This window comes from Apus apus, chromosome 10, assembly GCF_020740795.1.
Source record: "Apus apus isolate bApuApu2 chromosome 10, bApuApu2.pri.cur, whole genome shotgun sequence".
Lineage (NCBI taxonomy): Eukaryota > Metazoa > Chordata > Aves > Apodiformes > Apodidae > Apus > Apus apus.
The window spans coordinates 17513391-17534049 of NC_067291.1; the positions used below are offsets into that span (position 1 = coordinate 17513391).

The 20659-nt window shown below is 39.2% G+C and overlaps 1 protein-coding gene across 6 annotated transcripts in view; it reads right to left on the minus strand.

Annotated features, from left to right (window-relative positions):
- Positions 1-1514: 1514 nt before the first annotated feature.
- LOC127388498 (protein FAM169B-like) overlaps positions 1515-20659 on the minus strand; it is a 40799-nt gene continuing 21654 nt past the window's right edge. For 4 of the 6 annotated variants that reach the window (XM_051628048.1, XM_051628046.1, XM_051628047.1 and 1 more), the window contains 6 exons: positions 15507-15592; positions 14392-14566; positions 8495-8677; positions 5997-6125; positions 2914-2975; positions 1515-1899 (listed from right to left, as the gene is read on the minus strand). In XM_051628048.1, coding sequence (XP_051484008.1) covers positions 1678-1899; positions 2914-2975; positions 5997-6125; positions 8495-8677; positions 14392-14566; positions 15507-15592 — 857 coding nt within the window. In that variant the 3' untranslated portion in view covers positions 1515-1677. The other 2 variants (XM_051628050.1, XM_051628049.1) reach the window with 2 other exon arrangements.

Sequence of the window (20659 nt, forward strand, 5' to 3'; positions counted from 1 at the left end):
TAAAATTTTCTTAAAAAACTTAAATCAGATTAAACTTCTTAATAGTCCCCATTTGCTGAAACAACTCCAGTTTACCCTACCTTGGCAACTATAATAGAGGCTGTTGTGTGTAAACTAGACACAAGGCTAGACTACTGCCACTCCAGAATCAGCTTTCATGAGGACAACTCAAAGTTGTTTTCTACCATATTCAGAAGCAACTGGTATTGCAACTCTTCAAAAATACTTATTTTGGGGGAAAAAAAAGATATGTATTTAACTATACATTAAGAAAGAATGTAAGCTGCTGCACAGGAGGACACACAGTTTCTAGCAGCATGACTTGATGAACCAACCACCTGAAGATCAACTGATCCTAAATGCATTCTCTTTGAGACAAGAGAACCATAGCAACATGATTAAGGTTGGCACACAACTCAGTGTTTTAATTCCCTTGGCAAAAACCTGCATGTTCCAATTATAGCATTTTATTTTTTTTAAAAAGAGATGCCTAGAAAGGTCTGATTTTTATGTGTCTCAGGCATATGGTTTACTGAGCAGCTCAACAGGAGAGGAGTTACTTGGATACATGAACAAACGCTGTGCTAAATCACGACCTTAAACAAAAGCAGGGTGACAGGGCTATGTGTGAGCAATCCTGTAGAGAGGGAAAAATATACATTCCTACAGTGTGCCTACAATGTCTGCCTACAGAACTTTGTCCCTGGAAATGCTGGATTAGCTTCTGGAAAGAAACAGCTGTCTCTCCTTGTTCCAAGGCATCCACTTAAGAATTACAGACTGCTGGATCTATTGAGATTCATCAACCTTACTGTTGTTCATCACTGAGCCTACCTCTGCAAAGCCTTCTCTGACACTGGACTAAAGATCTGATTCTTAAAACTTTCACTTGTATTTCACATTAACACAACCCTTCAAGCTTTAGAAATTCCCCACTGAAAACAAAAATTCTAATACAGAACTCGCTTGTGGTGAAAAGAACAAAATTCTTTACCAAGCCATAACAGTTAATTAAATGCAAAACATTAGGAAAGAGGCTACAGGAAATAAAACACACAATAGGTAATCGACACAAAGTTCTACACCCTGAACTTACACATAATATGATCACAGTGCCTGAATTTAAAGGCAGTTAAAGGCCTGTAGGTTGCTCACTCTTCTCTGTACCAAACTTTTTCTGCATTAATGGAGTTTGTGTCATCCTGTCCACCGCAGGGTTTGAGGCAGATTTTTCTGCTAGGAAAACTCAAATGAAAGCAATGCAAGATCAATTGTTCTTTTTGAAAGGAAGGTTACAGCTGTCATTCTGATACCAAATGTGTGTTGTGGTATCTCTCTTCCATAATGCAGGACGTGGTTTCCATAGAAATATCTTCTTACATCAGTATCTACAAGCTCTCCAATTATTCCCTTTTGGACATCTCACGCAATCCAATAAAATCTTCCCAGAGCAGGGAAATAACCAGGCACAGCTACTACCTAATTACTTGGTGAGAAGAAAAAGAAAAGGACAATTAGCGAACAAAAGCTTTATTTAAAACAAAACACACAATGAAGATGTGTCTTGCTAAAAAAAATTATCTTGCCTGAAGAAATCTCTCCAGCTTTACAAATTATGAACAGTCAATTACAATTTTTAAGCCCACACTGAGATTTTGCTGATTTTTGAAAGTGCAATTATGGAATAATTCTAAATTGTTTGGCAGCCGTGTCTCCAGCTGAGCCCCCAAGGCCTGTTCTTTTTCTGACTCCTTTGCATTGCTGAGTATTGCCTGCACCTTGCTCCAAGTCCTTCTCTTCAGGATCCTCTGAGTTCAGAGTCCCTGCTGCTGCTGTGTCATTGTTTTTTTCTGTGGCAACTCTTGCCACTTTCCCAACACCAAGAATGTATTCAACACCCTGAAATTAGAACCGAGAGAGAGGGAACACCAAGTTAGACATGAACAACATAAACAGTGCCTTGATCCTAATAAAAAATGCCTCTGTCAACAAGGACACTATAAACATGCAAGGCAAGAATCTCAGGTGCATTGTTTGTACAGAACAGCTTCCTTTGTGCTGCACTGCCCCAGTTCCCAGAAGTGTCAGGGTAAAGAAAACTGGGAGTATGTGGAGCCTTGATCTGGCTGGGTGGGCTCTGAAGCCATGACCACAGGACATAGCACAGGAGAGTGCACCACAGGGGCCAGTGCTGTCACAGCTCCCCCAGGAGACCTGTGTCTGAAGAAAACAAACTGATCTAATTGTTTAGCAACCAAAATGTCCTGAGGAAACAACCCCTACAGCTCTTTGTTTTGCTTCCACTCATCTCTTTTTTCTTGATTACTTGAAAAAGCTTCATTGCTGTAAACTTGTTTCTCACATCCACGTACTCCTAACTAGGTTTAGGCTTCATTCAAACCTCTCAGCCTGCTTTTGGCCTCCACCCCACAAAGCTAAGCACAGTAAGATCTGCAGCTCAGTAATGGGATAAAATAATCACGACTGCAAAGAGCTTAGCTTAATCATTCTAAAGGTGTCATGCTCAGTCCCTCTACAGGCACAGGAAAAAAAAATCACAGTTCAGTTCAGAAAGCATTGCACAGGTAAACCTTGGCACTCACTGTGTGCCAGCTTGGTTCCAGTTCTCTTATCTCATTAAGGACCACACTAAAACATTTAGCAAAAACTATCCTGTACTCTTTAGCCTCTCAAACTACTATAGCTAAATAAATTAGCTATATGAATTAGTTACATGTATACGTACATATATTAAATTGCTATGATTACCTATATAAACCTATGGGTCAGTGATAAAAAACACCTATAACTGTCCATGAAGGTCTCTCATATTCAAACCTCAGGACTTAACTATAAAGGGAAAAGACCACCAATGAAAAAGTAAGTAATAAAATAGCAAATTAGTCACTGTACCTTACTCCTTTGGTCTGCATCTGATTGTCTGGGTTTACTGGTTTGAAAATCCACTTTAGCCTCTGGAGAAATGGGGCAAACAGGTGTGCCCCAGAATGTGATTAACAAGGAAAAAATGTTAGGAGACTTCCAAGGGAATTTTTATTCAAAAAACACAACAGAAAAAGCCACCTGAATGCTACCTTCAGCCCCTTCTGCCTTGCTTTAGTCAACTAACCTAACCAGGGTGCCCAACGACACTACTACAAAAGACTAAGGTGAAAAACTGTACTATAAAGAAAATGTCTCTTGGTCTTTCTTAGCTTTAAAGTTCTGCTGAATAAATCATCCATTAATCTCTCATACTAAGAAAAGCCGTATCTCTTTCTTTCAGAAAATGCAGATACTCTGATCAAATTCTTGCCCAGTCTGCTTATTTTTTGCATTAGCTTTACTTTTACATGCTTTATGTATATGACTGAACTACTTCAAAACAGCCCAATTCACTGCCTGGTAGATTTAGCAACTAGGAGCAAATCATGTTAAATGATTTATGTTCCTCTAATCAGCCCTAGAGGAGAAATGTCACTATGCTCCTGTTACTGAGACTATTTTCTGTAAATAAATCTCTCCATTTTTCAAGCAGTAAAAATTAATTCAAAATGAAAAATTGCAGCTATATGTAACAAAATGCTACAGAGCTTTATTTTTTATAGATGTATGTATACATGCAGACAAATATATGTGAATGTCTATGTACCTGTGAACATCCCAACTGAAGTATCAGCTCAGTAAACAGAGAGCTGCAGTTTAGCTGTACTGCCACTAGATGCAGCCACATAACCTTTTATAAACCTAATTTAAAATCCTCACCTGAGGGTTACAGAAATCTTTTTTGGAATATCTATGATTGCAGAATTCTTACAACAACATTAATAGGATTAAATCCTGAGTACTGGGGGGGAAATGTAATATGAGCAGAACTTTCAATTTTTCTTCTCAATAATTCTATTCCATTTTGCAGCACTGCAAATGTCAAGAGGGATGTAAGAAATCAGAGCAGAATAAGACTTGTCTATTTTTGTGGTTGTTGCCATAGATCCAGATTGGAGCTGACAACATTGAATTACATTGTGTTTTGCTTTCTACATAACTGAGCAAGTAGGGATGAAGCACTTTGTTCCGAACTGACATCCTAAAGATCCAAATGGCCACGTGCATATGGAACAGGTAAGCTCACACCTCCTACAGTTTCCATTCCATGCCACATCCTTTTCCTCTCCCTCTGCCTATCCCACAACTCTGGAAACACAAGCTTCTCTTCACACGAATGGTGAGCAGCATGCCAGGTCAGATGATAAAGGATTCCTGCACTTAGAAAATATCTCTGCCTTATCTACTACTAACAGATAGAAAATACTCTTGTTGTTTCCTCAGCAACTACCAGACAGAGCTACTCTCCTGTCCCAAAGGAAGGAATAAACTGCCTTTAGGTCAAAGCAAAATCAGGGAACCTCTCTGTGGTACTGATCCTGTACTGATCCTTGGTATTCCCCTGGGTACAGTATATGCACACTACTGAGCTAATACAAGCACAAGAAGCACAGAAGTAGATTCTATATGTAAAACAGATATAATAAATGCATTACACTGTTTTACATACTGTTTTTATAGTAGGTCGATGTTCCACTGAAGACGGATGAAATAAAGCCTGTTCAGCACATTCAGTGTAAAGGAAAGTGATGGCTAGTGTGCTGTGCACCAAAGTGGAGAATATAATAAAACAAGCAGATTTTTATTATATATTTTAGTTCCAAATTCACTTGCTTCTGCTCCCTTCCACTATAAAGATCACACTGCAATTCAAAATCCATATATGCAAACCCTCCCCCATTTCTGGTTTATACTTGTCCTCCTTCCTCTTTTTGTAGATAGGAGGTATCTCATTTACGTGCAGAAATGGCCAAGGCAGTTTCCTGGCCTCACATGTATTTTTTACTGACGGCCACTCTGCTGGAATTATATTTACCTATAGTTTGGGTTGTTTCTCTTTGGTTTTGTAGAAGACAGTAAAAAGAAGAAAGAAAGTATAGTCTTCTCAAGGATCCACTTTCAGTTTGCTGATCTGACTGTAGCTCTTTTCAATTGCCATTAGTAAAGTGAGCTGAGCAAGATGGATGAAATGAAAGAGCAATATCAGTTTTTGTTGGTTTAAAGCATGAGGACCATAACTATAATGGCTTCAGAAGAACTCAGCCTAGGGCTAAATTCTGACTTAACTCTCCTGTGGGGCACTGCAGACAAGATGAAACGCAGTGTCTCAACTGAAGGTCCCCAAGACAGCACAAAGCAGGACAGATGTGGGAAGGCGTGGGAGCAATTCACTTCACAGCACTTCCAGAAAGAGAAAATGTGTGCCCTTCTTTTGGAACCCAATGCTTATCATATCTTGTGTGCATGCAGCAGAGGGGCTGCCTGGATCCCCAGACCAGCTGAACAGATTACATCAACAAGATCCCCATACAAACTGTCAAAAGGTTTTCCTATTCTGTTACTATCTTTTGTGAAGTAGGCAGAAAAAGCTGCCACCAAGAAGGATTTACCCTGTAGGAGAATATTTTGAATCTTTCAAAAGCCATAATTAAAATGTTTGTGTTTTCATCCAATAATGGTACTGGCAGCAAATTTAAGGTAATTAAACACACTGCCCATTGGCCATACAAAATTTCTTCTTTGTAATAATTTCAGAGAAACAAACCCCCCTCTATAACCCAGACACTGTCTTGTGCAACAGGAATGTTTCTGGGCTAACTTCTATCCTGCTGTAAGTGCACTGTAATGGGAGTTACAGCCACTTCATGCCAAGACTGTGCTTTGTTCAGTATCTCTCAGATGCTCTGTAGTTCAATTTCATTACCTCATTATTTCTAAAAATTGTTCTGTTTACTGGGAAAAGACTAGTGAACTGGACTGCATATCCAGTAGTTTCTCCATGTGCAAAAACCAGAGAAACCACCTATCCATTATCACTACCTAACCCTTGACTTCTCTCTGATCTTTATATAACTAACATGGCCAAGTTCACACTGTTTATTTTAACTCACTTCCAGCAGGGGATGACTCCATTTGAATTTTTAACCAGATATTCACTCTTTGGCTCCAATCTCCTGGTGCTTCCACCTCCCACAGTCGCTTCTGCTCCTCAGGATAAGTCTGCAGGAATTTCTGGCAAACTGAATAGGAGAAATGAAGGGGTAAAAGCATGAATGAGTGAAAAGTACAGTGGAAGAGGGAGTGCATTATATCCCAGAAATTTTCTTAGACGTACTTTCTTTAGATCCTTTGGAAATCTTTTCTTCTCTCTTCTCATCTTCCTGTTTTGGTGTGTTGTTTTTTTTTCTTTAGCTGGGGCCTTTAGGAAAAGTCTACGTGGAATAACCTTAACAGGCATGAGCGAATCCTGTCCATCTGCTCCAGTCTAGATTACTTCCTTGTGAGTGCAGAAATACAGGTCTTGAAATCACTTACTGAGCCACCTTCTTCTGGCACTGCATCACAGAACTATCTCCAGACACTTGGCAGGTTTTAGACTAAGAGCAGTGCAGGTTTTTTTACCCTCACTACTCTGAAATGAAATGTGTTCAGTATTTTCCAGCTTTAACCATTAAGAATGCTACTCAAATTTCTATTTATAAACCCAAGCTTTGTACTGGTTTCCTCTTGGGCCATCCTCCTTTTCCCTACTGCTACCCTACACTCCATTGCTGCAGTTTGTTCACTCGTTTGGGTGTGGGAAGCAGGAAATAGGAAGAACTAACAGAGGAATAACTGAGGTATCTGTCATATCTAAAACAGCCTTGAGAAACCATATTCTCACAGACCCCTTTTGCTGTCAGTACACACTGAACATTAATTCAGATCAACAATCAAACTTCGGTTTGTTTATATTATCAAAGTGAAATCTGTCTTATTTAGAGGCTTCCTTAGAATGTCTGCAGAGTCAAAAGGAGGCATATGTTGCAGGACAAGCAGCTACAAATGTTTAATGGGGATTTCTAAACTTTCCTTAATCATGATTCTATCAGTTCCATCAACTGCACTAAGATGGCAACCTGGAAACAACAGAAGTATATCTGTCCATTCTGGTTTATCATCCTGCAGAATGAATCTAGACGGGTCACTTACCTTCAACATTCAGTTGAGTTTAATACTGAGATGTTGAAACAAAATCCCTGATTCTCATCTGTAAACATTTGCCTCACAGTAATGAGCAGATCATTGTCATTTATTTTATCCAAGGATATCCAAAGTAAATTAATTTCTATAAAAGCTGCTGAAAGTAACATATATTTCAAAATAGAGATATATGCTAAATGGCTTTTTGTTCCCTTTTAGGCCTCTATAGCATGTTAAATAACATGCTAAGGAAAGCTGTGTACATTTAGTACAGAGATTTAGAATAGAAGGTTGCATTCTTTTGCCAAAGTAGAACACTGGTTTTCCAAAAAAATGTTAAGAAGGCAGTGACTTCAATATACTCAAAAATTAATGTACAGTATTAGTATTTTTACAAAAGCAGGATCTAGAAAACCTCATTAGAACACAATACAAATCCAATTTATTCACTATAAGCTCCAATCTTGACTGAGATGAAAGCATAGTCTATAATTTATCACTACTGTTAACACAAGCAATGAAGCTTTCTGATTCATAGTGTTTGAACTACTGATGTCTAAGCCTAAGAACTGAAAGAATGTTGACAATACTATCCCTTTCTGAATTTAGAAGTGGCAATTCCTTAGAAACTCCTGGGGTGCATTTCTATACATTGGGGTATATTTGTATACTTTTAGTGACACATACTGACCAAGATAAAAAACAGATACACTCTAAATTTTGTTGAGACTTACTAGGAAACAGAAACATTCCCCCAGAATGTTGGTTAAGGCTGTATATCACACAGAGAGAAAATTTAGGAAAAAATGCTTTTCTAAAGAAAACAATTTTACAAATAAAAGGAGCACAGATATTTTCTGTGAACATTACTAGCAAAATCAGAACTTCACCCTGAACACAGAGAAGAGAGAGAACTACTTAATCATCTTTTTAAAGTGCCAAACATTGAAAGGCAGTCAACATGAAACAAACACTGACATGACTGGATGAATGAGCAGAGCCCAGGTATATGGCTTATTCAATCTAATTTCTTACAAATGCAGTATCTACAAGAGTATTATGTGCACAGTGTAGGCTTGACAACATCTTATGATTATTTTTCCTCTGGTGTCAAATAAAATGGGTAAGTCACAGTCTAGAGCAATGACACAGTTCTGTTTCGGAGAGAGAGTAAGATAAGAATGCAAACTGTCAAACAGGCAGTATGAGTTTTGTGCTTCTCATTCTTGTACAGAAATACTGGCCTACCTTTCTACAGGGAAGTCCAGATGTTGCAAGAAAAAGTAACCAGCTGTACACTAAAAACAGGTCAGTTCAGACAGGTGCATTGAACTCCTATACAGTTCAGAAAATCATACCAAGACCATACTGAAATTTATACATTATACATGACTCTTACCTAACACTTCCACATCAAACTGTTTACCTTGATACATAGCAGCAGAAATAGGGCAGCTGATCCCCAAGGCATCCTCAGCCAGGAAAGACTGACAGAAATCATGCAGCATTTTCATCCCTAGGCCACCTCTTCTGTACTTTCTGCGAACGAATATAGTATCCAGAACTGGCAGCAAGTAACACTGACTGGTTGTACCATCACACAGGCTCCCTGAAAATAAACAGATAAAAATACAGGAATTTGAAAACAAAATTGGTATTGCTGCACTAACTAACCACTGTGTGATTCCAGCCACAAATATTGCCCAGATACCTTGCTGTATGGTAAACCCAAACTGGAGACAAGAGAAAATGGATTAAGAACAGACATTCAGGGTCCAACATTTTAACGTTCACTCTAAACAATTCAGGGTCCTATTGCAGAAGACACATCAACAATTCACTGTGCAACTTCCAGTCAGTGCAGAATCCCATGAAAACCAAACCTCAGACTTACTTGACAGCATAAGCATTCAACCCTGAAATAAATTACCAACATCAGCTCACCAACTACCTACAAAAAAGTTAAGGTAACCATATAAACTTTTCACTGATTTATTTTCAATTTTAGAAAATATCTATTAAAATTTTATGCTGCTTTTATCTAGGTATATGGCAGATATCACATCAACAATACCTTTCCTAAACTGAGGTCTACTTCTGTTCCTTAAGTTGGTGTCTAGTACCTCTTCCTCATAGTCTCTAGGCCTGACTTTGGTTACTTCTTTTACTAGGATGCAAATTCAGCCAAGCATACATGTCTAAATTTAATTCTAGACCCTGATCTGTCAAGGCTGTAGATCTCCATTAAGCAAGAATCCATGTCACGCATACTTGGTCGTACAACAAAGCTACGTAACTAATCCATTCCCATCCAGACTTGGTCCACTCCTGCTGAATCAAAGTGCATGCTTAACTTCAAACACATGTTCAAGCACATTGTTGGAAAACGATGGTTTGTGATGGTGTTTATAACCTTTCAATATTTGTAACACATGATGGGTAGTTGCTCTTTATTCATGAGTCAAAAAATTGAGTATATCCCCAGTCCCATTGTTAGCTGTGAGCCCAAAGAGAGGCTGGATTCCAGCAGTGTTGCACCATACATTCTAAGAAAGGGAGAAACTTTTCCTCATGAAGTCAATAGCTTTAACAATTTTGGCATGTGGCAAGTGTCCTTATGCGTTTATTATTATCTCATATAGTCTGTCTCCTATAAATCCTGATGAGACTGCTGAGCAGCAATCCCAGAAGCTGAGTGATTTATGTCTGTGCTTCTAATTTTGCGGGGAGAAGACAACCAAAACTTGTAATGTCTAAAGGCACTGTCAATAAAGAAACCATGAAGCCATTCTTCACCTTGTCCCTGGGAAACATATTAGAAGAGTCATAGCCCACAGCCATTTGAAATAAAACAAACAAACAAACCAACCTTTGGAACAAAGGCCACTTTGTCTCTAGTTCTCATCCAATAGCAAAGAGGTTACCTTAAGCTCAGAGGTGACCACTAGGCTCTCACATATTTGGTTCAGAGGTTGGTTTCATTGTTGAAACACACAAACAGACTAAGTTTTGAGGCAAGGGAGGAGACAGGGAAAATAAAGGCAGTGGTGATGGAGATGGAAGTATTCATACAGTCTGCCCTTTGAAAGCCTTTGATCTGTTTGGTTAGGTCATGAGTGCCAAATGACCAACTTATGAGCCAGCAAAATGGTAAACAGATATTGCAAGGGCAGGAAAGCAGACAGCCATTAGCATTCCCAAAAAGCCACAAACCAGAGAAAAAAAAAACAAGCCATACCCCACATCCAACAGACCCAAACAAAACAAGGTTGTGCACACTGACTGTTTCCCTGCTGAACAAGCTGGCTTGGCACACGTTTGGACAGGCCTGAAGCAGCCTGAGTGCTTGTGTAAAGGGTGGGGAATATTTTTGCTGAATAGAACCCAAGGTCAACGCATTGTGTGAGTTTGTATGTGAGAAGGGGAACAAAGGTTCTGGCTTCAATAAAATTAAATGAATTCATGTCTTGACTGGTATGTAGTCATTTAATTTTTATTACAGCCAGAACCTTCAGTCTGCCTCAGAAATGCACATTAAAAATATTATTGCTAGAAAACAGAGGGAGAGAAAAGCAATTATCCAACAAGATTTCAGCTAATTGTCTGTCATGTTAACTTCAATTCCGATTATTTTTCATTTTTTGTTAAAGAAATGTAAGTAATCAGTGAAAATTAAAACCCCATTATATTTTTAGGGATCTGTATCTAAAGAATACCACCTGAGCCATTAAAGTCTTAAAAGAAATTTGTGAAGGCTTGTATGAAAAAAGGTGTGAAATAGGTTTTACCTTGGATAGCCACTTCCAAAGACCACCTCTAAGGCTCTGGGGTAGCAAAAAGCAGAGACTGGGCCGGGGCTGCTTTGCTGCCTATTTTATTTCAGCTTAGAGTTTTTGCAGTCAGGTGTTCCCAAACCATGATTTGTGGAGGATCTCTAAAGAATGAATGAGAAGTAAACAATGCATTTACTCCTGGTTTAACTGCATGTTTTACAGCGTTCTCAGAGGACCCAGTTTTGTTAAGGCTGGTTTGACTCACAGCACAGAGAATACTATCTTTCTCCACACTTTTACTACTAAGTTTTGACAAAAAGGACACAGTGAACTTGGGAAGGGACAAGCTTTGGCAATCTGACTCCTTTGCTTTTTGTACTGCAGATAGCTTGGTCCAAAACAGGGCAGCTCCCTTGTGTTACAGAAACAGTCACACATATCAGGAGGAACAAAAGCTGAGGTCTGTCCTCTGTACATAAAAATGGGGTTTTTTTCTGTTCTGTTCTTAGCAGGACTAAGAAACTCCTGGCTCAGAGCATCCCCCACCTTCCTTCCTGATTTACTTGCATGACAAATCTTCTACATTCTCCTGACATTAATGTGAAGGTGGCAAAAGTCCATTTTTAGGAATTACTAATCCTCAGTAAATAAAAAAGAAAAACTTTCAGCAAATTACGTGGTGTCACTGAACAAAAAATAGTGTCAGTAACCATGGTCATTAATCCTTACACCAATCCTTACACCTTACAATCCTTACATCATTACACAAAACACATTCTTATTTATGTTTTCACACAGATTTAGAGCACACCAAGAAAAAAACTGAAAGACTTAAAAGAATATAAAACAGATCTCAAAATCAAAGTATCTGTACAAAGGGTTTCTGCAAAATATTTCATTTTCAGATTGCAGTCTGCAGAAAAAGGTACAAGGACAGAAAGCTGTCACTGCCTGTTGTACCTTTAAGTAGCTTCATTCAGTGAGGTCTAACTCCTCAGCTGTCTAATATGGAAGCTGCTGACATAGATAAAATTGGAGACATTCATCTTGGCACATGACAAAGTGTCTTATCAGCCTCATTAGTGACTTACTATATCTCATCAGTCTTTAGTATACCCAGTGGTAAATGCTGCATGCCTGTCATTGGACAGGAATAGGCACATACCAGAGAGGCTAGGGTGATGATCTGTGTAGTCATGAATAAATTTTGTTTTAATAAAGGTGTCTAATGCTCACGAAAAGTGATAGCCTTGAAGAATGGGTCTTCTGTTTATCTATACAACAGGTGCAGGATGGCCAGTGTCAGTAGTTGCCAAATAGTCTCAAAACCTCCACTTGCAGTTACTGTGTCTGTGAGCAAAGCAGATGCTCAAGACCATCTGTCCCTCTTCAGAGAGACCATCAAAAGAGATCCAGTTAAGGATGTTCATTAAGATGGATGGATGTGTGGAACTGGACCAAAATTACCAAGTTCACTTTGTATAGGCCACCGAGGAACTAGCAAATGGAAATCACTTTACAATATAGCCAAGACAGTTAATTGGAATCACTGAAGCCCACTGAAAATTTAGTTTGCATAATGGCACACTAAATCTGTAGCAAAGATAAAACAGACTCTCTTCACCTTGGTCACAGTTTCTGTGATTCACTCTCATGACTTATGTTTGAAATAGCCATGCTCCACAGATCTGTTCTGGCTTATTTGGCTCCACTGATGCATGCTTTTTATCATACTGTAGATAATGGAAAACTCACAGATGAGAAAGACAGTTGAATACAACATCAGCATGAGAGTCTCAGTTACCTAGTGAAGAAATAAAACCATAAAGAATGACCAGGTAATTGCACAGTGTGGAAATAAAGGGAATCAGAATCACATGGTGGGCACAGAGAAAAAGAATTTCTTTCTAGGACCAGCAGCTGTAACAGAAGACCAGCACAATATAAACTCCTGTACTTAAAGCTGCTCCTACTAAATGTCCTCACCAGGAGAGTAAAAGGAAAAAGAAGTTAGATTATAATTAAAAAAAAAAAAAAGTTTAAAAATGTATCTAAAGCAACCATGTGAAAGACAACTTCTAAGAGAAGATATTTATCTTAGCTTGTCTTGGGCCCAATAAATCCATGACTCTTCTAGAAAGTAGAGAGAATAGGATCAGCCAGAGCATGGCTGGTATGAAATTGAAGTCACAGTAACTCAGAAAGAGGAATTCTTTTCTAAATGTGTACAGTAAATCGCAAGAAGGGGCAAAAACAATCAGTTTCAAGCTTCCCAAAAAGGCTTTGGCAAAAGACTGCAGTGATTTGTGACACAGGCCAAAAAACTAACAAATATAGCTGCCCAGAATGAAAAAAACACTGGCAACAAAAGACAGATGCTGACAAAGCTGGACTTGAAGAACTTGTATTTTATGTGGACCTGGTTTAAAACCAAACTGTGACTCTGAACTTACTCAGAAACAGTTTCAACTTGGCTAATACTCCACCCAAAACAGACTACTGTGCAAATTTGTTTTACTAAAGCATGAATCATTACAGCCCATAGAAGTGTTTCTTTCCAAAAGCTTTGCTCAGAAATATTTATGGATGAAAAGGAAAACATACTATGGCAATTGCAGTGTTTGCCAACTACAGACAAGTTCATCAGCCTATTCACAGATACATTCTATCTCCTCATTGAAGTAACTGAAAAAGATGTTAAAAAGACCTGGTCCCAATACTGAGCCCTGAGGAACCCCACTTGTGACCAGCCAATCAGGTGGATTTAGCTGCAGTCACCACCACTCTCTGGGCCTGTCCAGCCAGTGTTTTACCTGGCAGAGTGGATGCTCCTCCAAGCCACGAGCAGCCAGTTTTTTCACCAGAATGCTGTGGGAAACAGTGTCAAAGGCCCTACAGAAGTCCAGGTAGACAACACCCACAGCCTTTCCCTCACTGACCAGGTGGGTCATCTCGTCATAGAAAGAGATCAGGTTCTTTAAGCAGGACCTTCCTTCCATAAACCCACGCTGACTGGACCTGATCACCTGCTCCTCTGTGTATGGTGCACAGTGGCACTCAAGATGATCTGCTCCATTTTTTTCCCTGGCACCAAGGTCAGACTGACAGGTCTGTAGTTCCCTAGATCCACTTCTTGCCACCCACCACTCCTAATACTCTATTTTCTTCCCACTGTGAGCTGCACTCCTCCTTTCAGATACCATTCTATTCAGGATGCAGTCCTCCAATCTGTGGGTAGGCCCTGTACTCTCTGTTCCTAGATGTCCAGCCTTCTACTTGGCTGCATTAAAGCTTATTTTATTGGAATGAGCCAGGACCTCAGATCACTCAGAGTAACCCAGAATAGAATTTGGAGCCATCATATTTAAATGAAAGTCATATGGATGGCTTCCAAAATTCTGAGAAGGTTGGTTCCACAGATTCACTCTAAGAGAGATCTGATATAAAAATGTAAATTAAAGCCAGGATTATTTATACTGAAAGATAAACAAAAGGATTATACGTCAAGCTATTAGGAACCAATGGAAATGTGCCTCTAAAATGAACTTACCTTTCATCTTGACTGAGTAAAAGGCAACAGCCTCCCCATTTCTCCAGAGTATCTTGGCACACTCGGTGGCAGAGTGAGGTAGAAAGAATGCATCATTAGCTGAACTCTCTTCCAGCATTCCAAAAATAATGTAGTTTAGAACAAAGAGGACAATCCTTTCTCCAAATGTCTGGACCTTAGAGAACAAACAAAAACAGTACAAAGAAAAATTAGGCAGACAATAGTATTTTGCATTTCATAAAAGGCTTAAAATTAAAAGGGGCTGGGAAGGAGGAGGTCGGGGAACATGTACACTTAATTTGGGGAAAATACCTCATGAATTGGTTCAGATAGACTAACAAAAAGAGTTTTTTTCCAGTATTCCACCCTCTATCCAGAGGGCATAGAATAATTTAGTAACAATTTATAAAGCTTGACATATCTCCTATTGTCACAGAGAGGGAATTCTAAAGCAGCAGGAAAAGAAGTATCTTGATTGTAGTCACAGCAAACTAGTCACAGATTTGGAAACAGGATCAAAGCAATTTAATTCTACCCAAAAGCTAAATAAAGACAGGATTCACTGTGTTATCTTGATCATTTCTCCTCTATTCCTGGTCTTGCCAAAGCATCAAAGAACTTCAGTGGGCCAGGACCTTACTGACCTCGTATTTGGAAAAAGAATTACAGATACAGAATCTATTAAATAACAACAATTTTATAAAACTAACACAAAATAAATATTACCCAAGGAAAAAAAGCCCCATAATTAACTTGATAAGACATTGTTCCAAAGTGTAGTAAACATCTCCCATCAGTCAAGCAATATTAATGTGAAGAGTTCTTGCTAGTCTAGTAATTTGGTTTATCTGATTACTCCTTTAGTAAGCAGTGAGGGTAAACTAAACCAAAACCTAATAAATCCCACAGATGAGTCATAAACTGCTCACAGAAAATTGTTTAGAGAAGGTTAATGTGCATGTGGCTGTGCAATGGCAGACATGTGAAGTACTTGATGAGCCACAAAGCCCAGACCCACAGCTTATGAAGCAAGAGCTATAGAAGTCCTGAGACAACTACGTATGATTGTTCTAGCTGGAAAGTTCCAGGACATCTGTTTAAAATAGTATCCTTACCGAAATCAGCCCATCTCTAGAAGGATCAGCTGTCTTTACTACATCTTCAACAGGCCACCAACACTGGTTCAAATAAACTGCCAAAACTATAAAAAGAAAAACAGAGTGGAACACATTAACTGCCAATAAATGCAAAGTTGGTTCTGAACCTTTCCATGGCCAGCCTCAGATCTACTTCTCCCTCCAGCTGACTCCAGTTTGATCTGCTGTGAGACAGCAGAGCACCAGTTGCATTTCAATCTCACCTCCACCTCCCTTGATATTCTATTTTCAGTACCCCAACAAGGCCTCAAGAAAAGCTAATTTTTCTCAGGAATTGGTGTGACAACCTGTGTGCCATATGAATAAAGCACTTCCTGCATAGTATCTCAGTAGCACAGTAAGCTTGAGTGGCATTTGGAAAAGAGAGAGCTACTTAGCTAACGGTTCTGTTTTTGAAGTTTCCTTCAGACTTTGCCCTGTCCACACACATACCTGCCTGTATTTGCTCCTGTGCAACTCAAACACAAGTTTTCTTCTCCACTACTCCTTGTGTAGATGCTATGCAGAACGTGCACCCCACTTCTTCCCATCCTTCCTGAATTTTTCACGTATGCAGAGAGAAGTATTTAAACCCTACTCCTACATATTAATCTACAGAATTCATTGCCTACCATTAGATTTTCAAGGAAAGATTGAAGCAGCAACAGTGACACAGAAATTGCTCCCAAGCCCTGTTCAGGAAGTGTTAACATAGGGTCATTTCAAAGGATATAGAATAGATTGTAAGGGTTTAGATTAGCTTTTAGAATAAAGGCAGAAATTTGATTATTTATGACCACCAACACATCAAGCACTATGTATTTCAGCAAAAAGAAATTATCTGTATAGTGGTAACATTCAACTAAAGGAAGTACATGGCCACAGTTTCAGGAGTGCTCAAGAACATCAGTATCTTTACCGTTTTCAAAGAGGGCACCTAGCATACCCATTTTTAGAATAAATAAATAAATAATAAGAAAAAAATATATACATAAAGTATGTTGCAAAGAACAGCCTGGAGTTTACACCTGTAGAGTCCTAAGAGGTTGCACTGTCTGATGATGGTTTTCTAAGATGCCCAACTAGGGACATACACAAGAAAGTTAAAAACCACCTCTGAGTTTGATACAAATTCACACCCAAGGAAGTGAAATGGCTTTAACAGGATTCATTATTTACCTGTTTTAGCTTCAGGTTATACAAAGGTCTCTGATGCACACAGGTTCATTTCCCATTTTGCTTCAGCCTCTACCAGCTCCTCACTGGCTTTAAGGCTGGAGATTCCACTTAGCCAACTTACATTTCAAATAAATTATTGAAGCATGTGCCAAAAAACGTTACACTTTGTGTGCTGGGTTAACTATGAAGAAATGATTGCACGCAAGGGCAAATGCCTGTTTATAGCACCAGACTCAATGCACTACATACTATGCACGTATTTGCATGGGAGTTTCATACTCTTACTGTGATGGATTCAATCTGTTCCCTCAGTCCCTTCTCTCTGCTTCCAAATGCAAGCAGCCACTGTTCCATTACAAATCCTTAAAACAGGCAGCTACAAAGGGAGCTGAGTCAGGCACAGGAGACACACTGGGCCAAATGCTAACTTTAGTGGGAGCTGCACAGGGGTTTGGCACATAGTTCAGACTCACAGAAGACACATAGTAAAGGTCAGAAAAGTTCTAAAAAGCTTAGAGGAAAGTAGGAAGATGCATAACCACGTTGTAAGGAGTTACTTTTATAGAACATTTACTGCGCTATTCAATAATTTAAATGTGTGGAAGGGAACACTAGTTGACATAGCAACTGTCACATCACATTACTTGAGCAACCTTATCTATATGGATGCCTTCCTTGAAGGAAAAACATTTCTCCAGATTTCACACAAACATATGTACTTTGCTTTTTGTTATATTTTTTCAAGTCAACATCTGTTCTGCAGTTAAATCCATCCATGCTTCCCATATTCTCATTTTGATTTTATAACCAACTTTGAGAAACACTATTTCAAATGCAAACATGCTTTGTGAAACCACAAGTTCCTTCAACTCTCCTTTTCCAGTCTTCTTGTTCTTACCAAGACATTTGGTTGCTCCCTTAACCATAAGAGATCAAGTTATTGCCAACAGTAGTTTACACACATCACCTGAAGCCCATGGATCATGATTTATAGGATGAGAATGAACTTGTGATTTCAAGACTAGGTGAAATGGATTAAGTCCAATATGTTTCAGTTCACAACTAATGGAGTATATCCCTGCTCAGCTGGGTGGCTTGCCCTGTAAGCAGTAGCTTGCTAAACCTCAGTGCTTTGATCATTCACAGTCAGAGAAACATATTCAGAGCCCTGAAAGCACATGATTCCATCCCACTACAGGTATATGGAATACAGGATTGAAAAACATCGCACTGAATTTGGCACTAAACAGAATGCAATTATGATCATGAAGTGCCTCCCTTTTCTAGGCAAACACAGATACCTTCCCATCCCAGCTCTGGATCATACTTTTATTTTCTAGGCTATGCTGGTAAAATGTCCCCCCACTGGGGTGCCACTATGAAAGTGAAATGTGCATGTCAGGACTCTACACACAATGTAAAGCAGAAAAATTCAAGCAACATCAAGCTTGGTATTTCTTTTTTCTCAGCCTTGATCTGAATATCTGAAACACAGCCCTCAGTAGCAAACTAAAGGCCATGTTATATATGAGAGATGTAATTTGAGTTTGTTTAATAGATATAGAACGTACCAGTTCTTTTCCTTAGCTAAAGTCACTTTACCTGCATTTTGGCAGTACTTCAGATTGATGGCACAGCTACAGAGGTTGCTTTTGCCAGATTTCCACCTTGAAAGAAGAATGCTAAATTACCCAAACAAGCAGTTGCCTGCAACCGAGCCTAGATCAGCTCTGATCCTGGATCAAGCTCAGAGATCCTGCACTGAACTGAGTTCTGCAACACGGACACACCCTGATGAGGTGTGTTCCCCAGCTCCCTGTCTTTAAAATGGAGTAAGAGCATTTCTGTCTCTCTCTGCTAGGAGTCTTACCACAATAAATACATTCAAGCTTGGGAGACATGCAGATGCTGCAGTAATGGCAGCCGTTCAAGTATCTAAGATAGATATCTTTCCTGCAACCAATTACATTTTCTTTCACAATTTGAGTTTTACTCAGTGATTTGTTGCAAATGTCTTGTGATAAATGTTCCATGGCATCTAACAGTTATTGTAAATTATTACATACAGCATGCAGAAAGTGCCACAATAGAGTATGTTTATTTAGTATTATAAAGATGTTAATCACTCATGCTATGCTCTGTAAGCCCTTACAGCACAATTTACATTCTCATAAAAATATCTGCACAGATAAACTAACAGAACAGAACACTCGGCCCATCAAAAATAAATTAAAAATGCTCCCAACCAAGACCAAGTCCTATGGAAAAGCTACCATGCCAATTTTCTCTTTGAAATATGCATGTCTGTTCAGACCACAAGCTACACATCTCTTCTGCACAATCGTATCAAGATGGTAAGTTATAAATCTCAGTGTTGGAATCAATCCCTCTTTAACCTAGGTTCAATAATTAAATGCCATCAAACTTTAAAGCTCCTCACAGACAAACTTGTAGCTAGACTGCTAAATTCGGTATTTTTTCAGAGTCTAAATTATTAGAATTTCACATAAAATATTGTCAATCTAATAATTTATATGTGGGAACTGGGAAACTAAGTATATTGCAGTGAGTATTATTTTATAAGTATTACATATAAAATTTTATCTATGCAATACTTAACTATTATAGATGTGAACAAAGTTCACAAATGAAGCTGAAAGAGGAAATTCCATCACATATGAACATAAGATGTACAAGGTCTACAGCTTTCTCATTGAGATTGAGGTACTTCCCAGGTGTGTGGTTAACCCCAGCAATTGTCAAGGGTTTGTACAGTTTACTTTAGGGGGTGAGGGATGCTGGGGAGCCACCAGGAGCAAAGGTGATTTTGGAGCAAAGCTGAAGGAAGAGATGGTGTCAGGGACAGGGCTGGAAGAAAGAACTCAATTGAAAAGGGTCTAGCCAGGGTTCTGGCAGTTACCAGTCACCTGAACCACCAGAGCAGATGAAGGCTGTGGCTCTCAGGAGTATGGTCTCAGAGCATCACGTGAACCATGGCACAATCAATCAATGAGGAGTCTAACACTTTTTGCTGCTTCACTATCAACACGAGGCCCTGAGAAGTACACAACTAAACATGTCCTACACACTTGTTAGCTGCATCTTCTACTCTGTTTCAAATTGCTTCTCAGTAAAGCACCTTTACCACAGTGTATCCTGGCACACCCTTGGCTGCCTTCCCCCACTAGACTTCAGAAATGTCCTGATAAATTCCAAGAGGAAAAATCAGTAGGCCATGTTTGCATTACCAAGATTAACACTAACAAAACTGACTTGACAGAGCAAAACATGTGATGCAGAGAACCTGATGTTTACCAGTTCCAGCTTGGTGCTGAAAACTAAAACCCCTTAGAGGTTGGGGCATATCAGTGTGCTTCTTGAGGGAGTCCTCTAACTCACATGCTCCAAGACTGACCCTTGTTATACACTGAAGCACAGTATGTGGGGACAACCAGAAATTTGCTTCTCAGAGCAAACCTGGTGTGAAGTAAAACTAAAATACAGACACACTGGACAGCACATGAGAAAGAGAAGAGATCAACTGCAGCAAGATGATTTGCTTCTCCCATCTGGAGGAAACTCAAATTCACTAGAAGAGCATAAAGCTCAGGGGAGGAAAAAAAATCATGCAACCTGTTCAGTGTTTTAACTTTCTGCCCATGTCCTTAAGTGAAGATACTGACTTTCTCTGAAGGAATTGGTTTTGAAACAATTTGATCTGTTCACCGGTCAGAACAAAAGGTCATGTAAGATAAGCAAATACAGATGGACTTGCCACGTTAACATGGTCTGCTGCCCTAAGAGTCAATCCCAAATCTGTTCAACTGTGGGAAAACTATTTGGACAAAATACTTCATATGTGTATACCCATATGTATAGGTATGCACACACCCCGACAGACTTTAGAGAACTAATGAAAATTAGTTAAACCTCATCCAGAGAAACAAATCTCA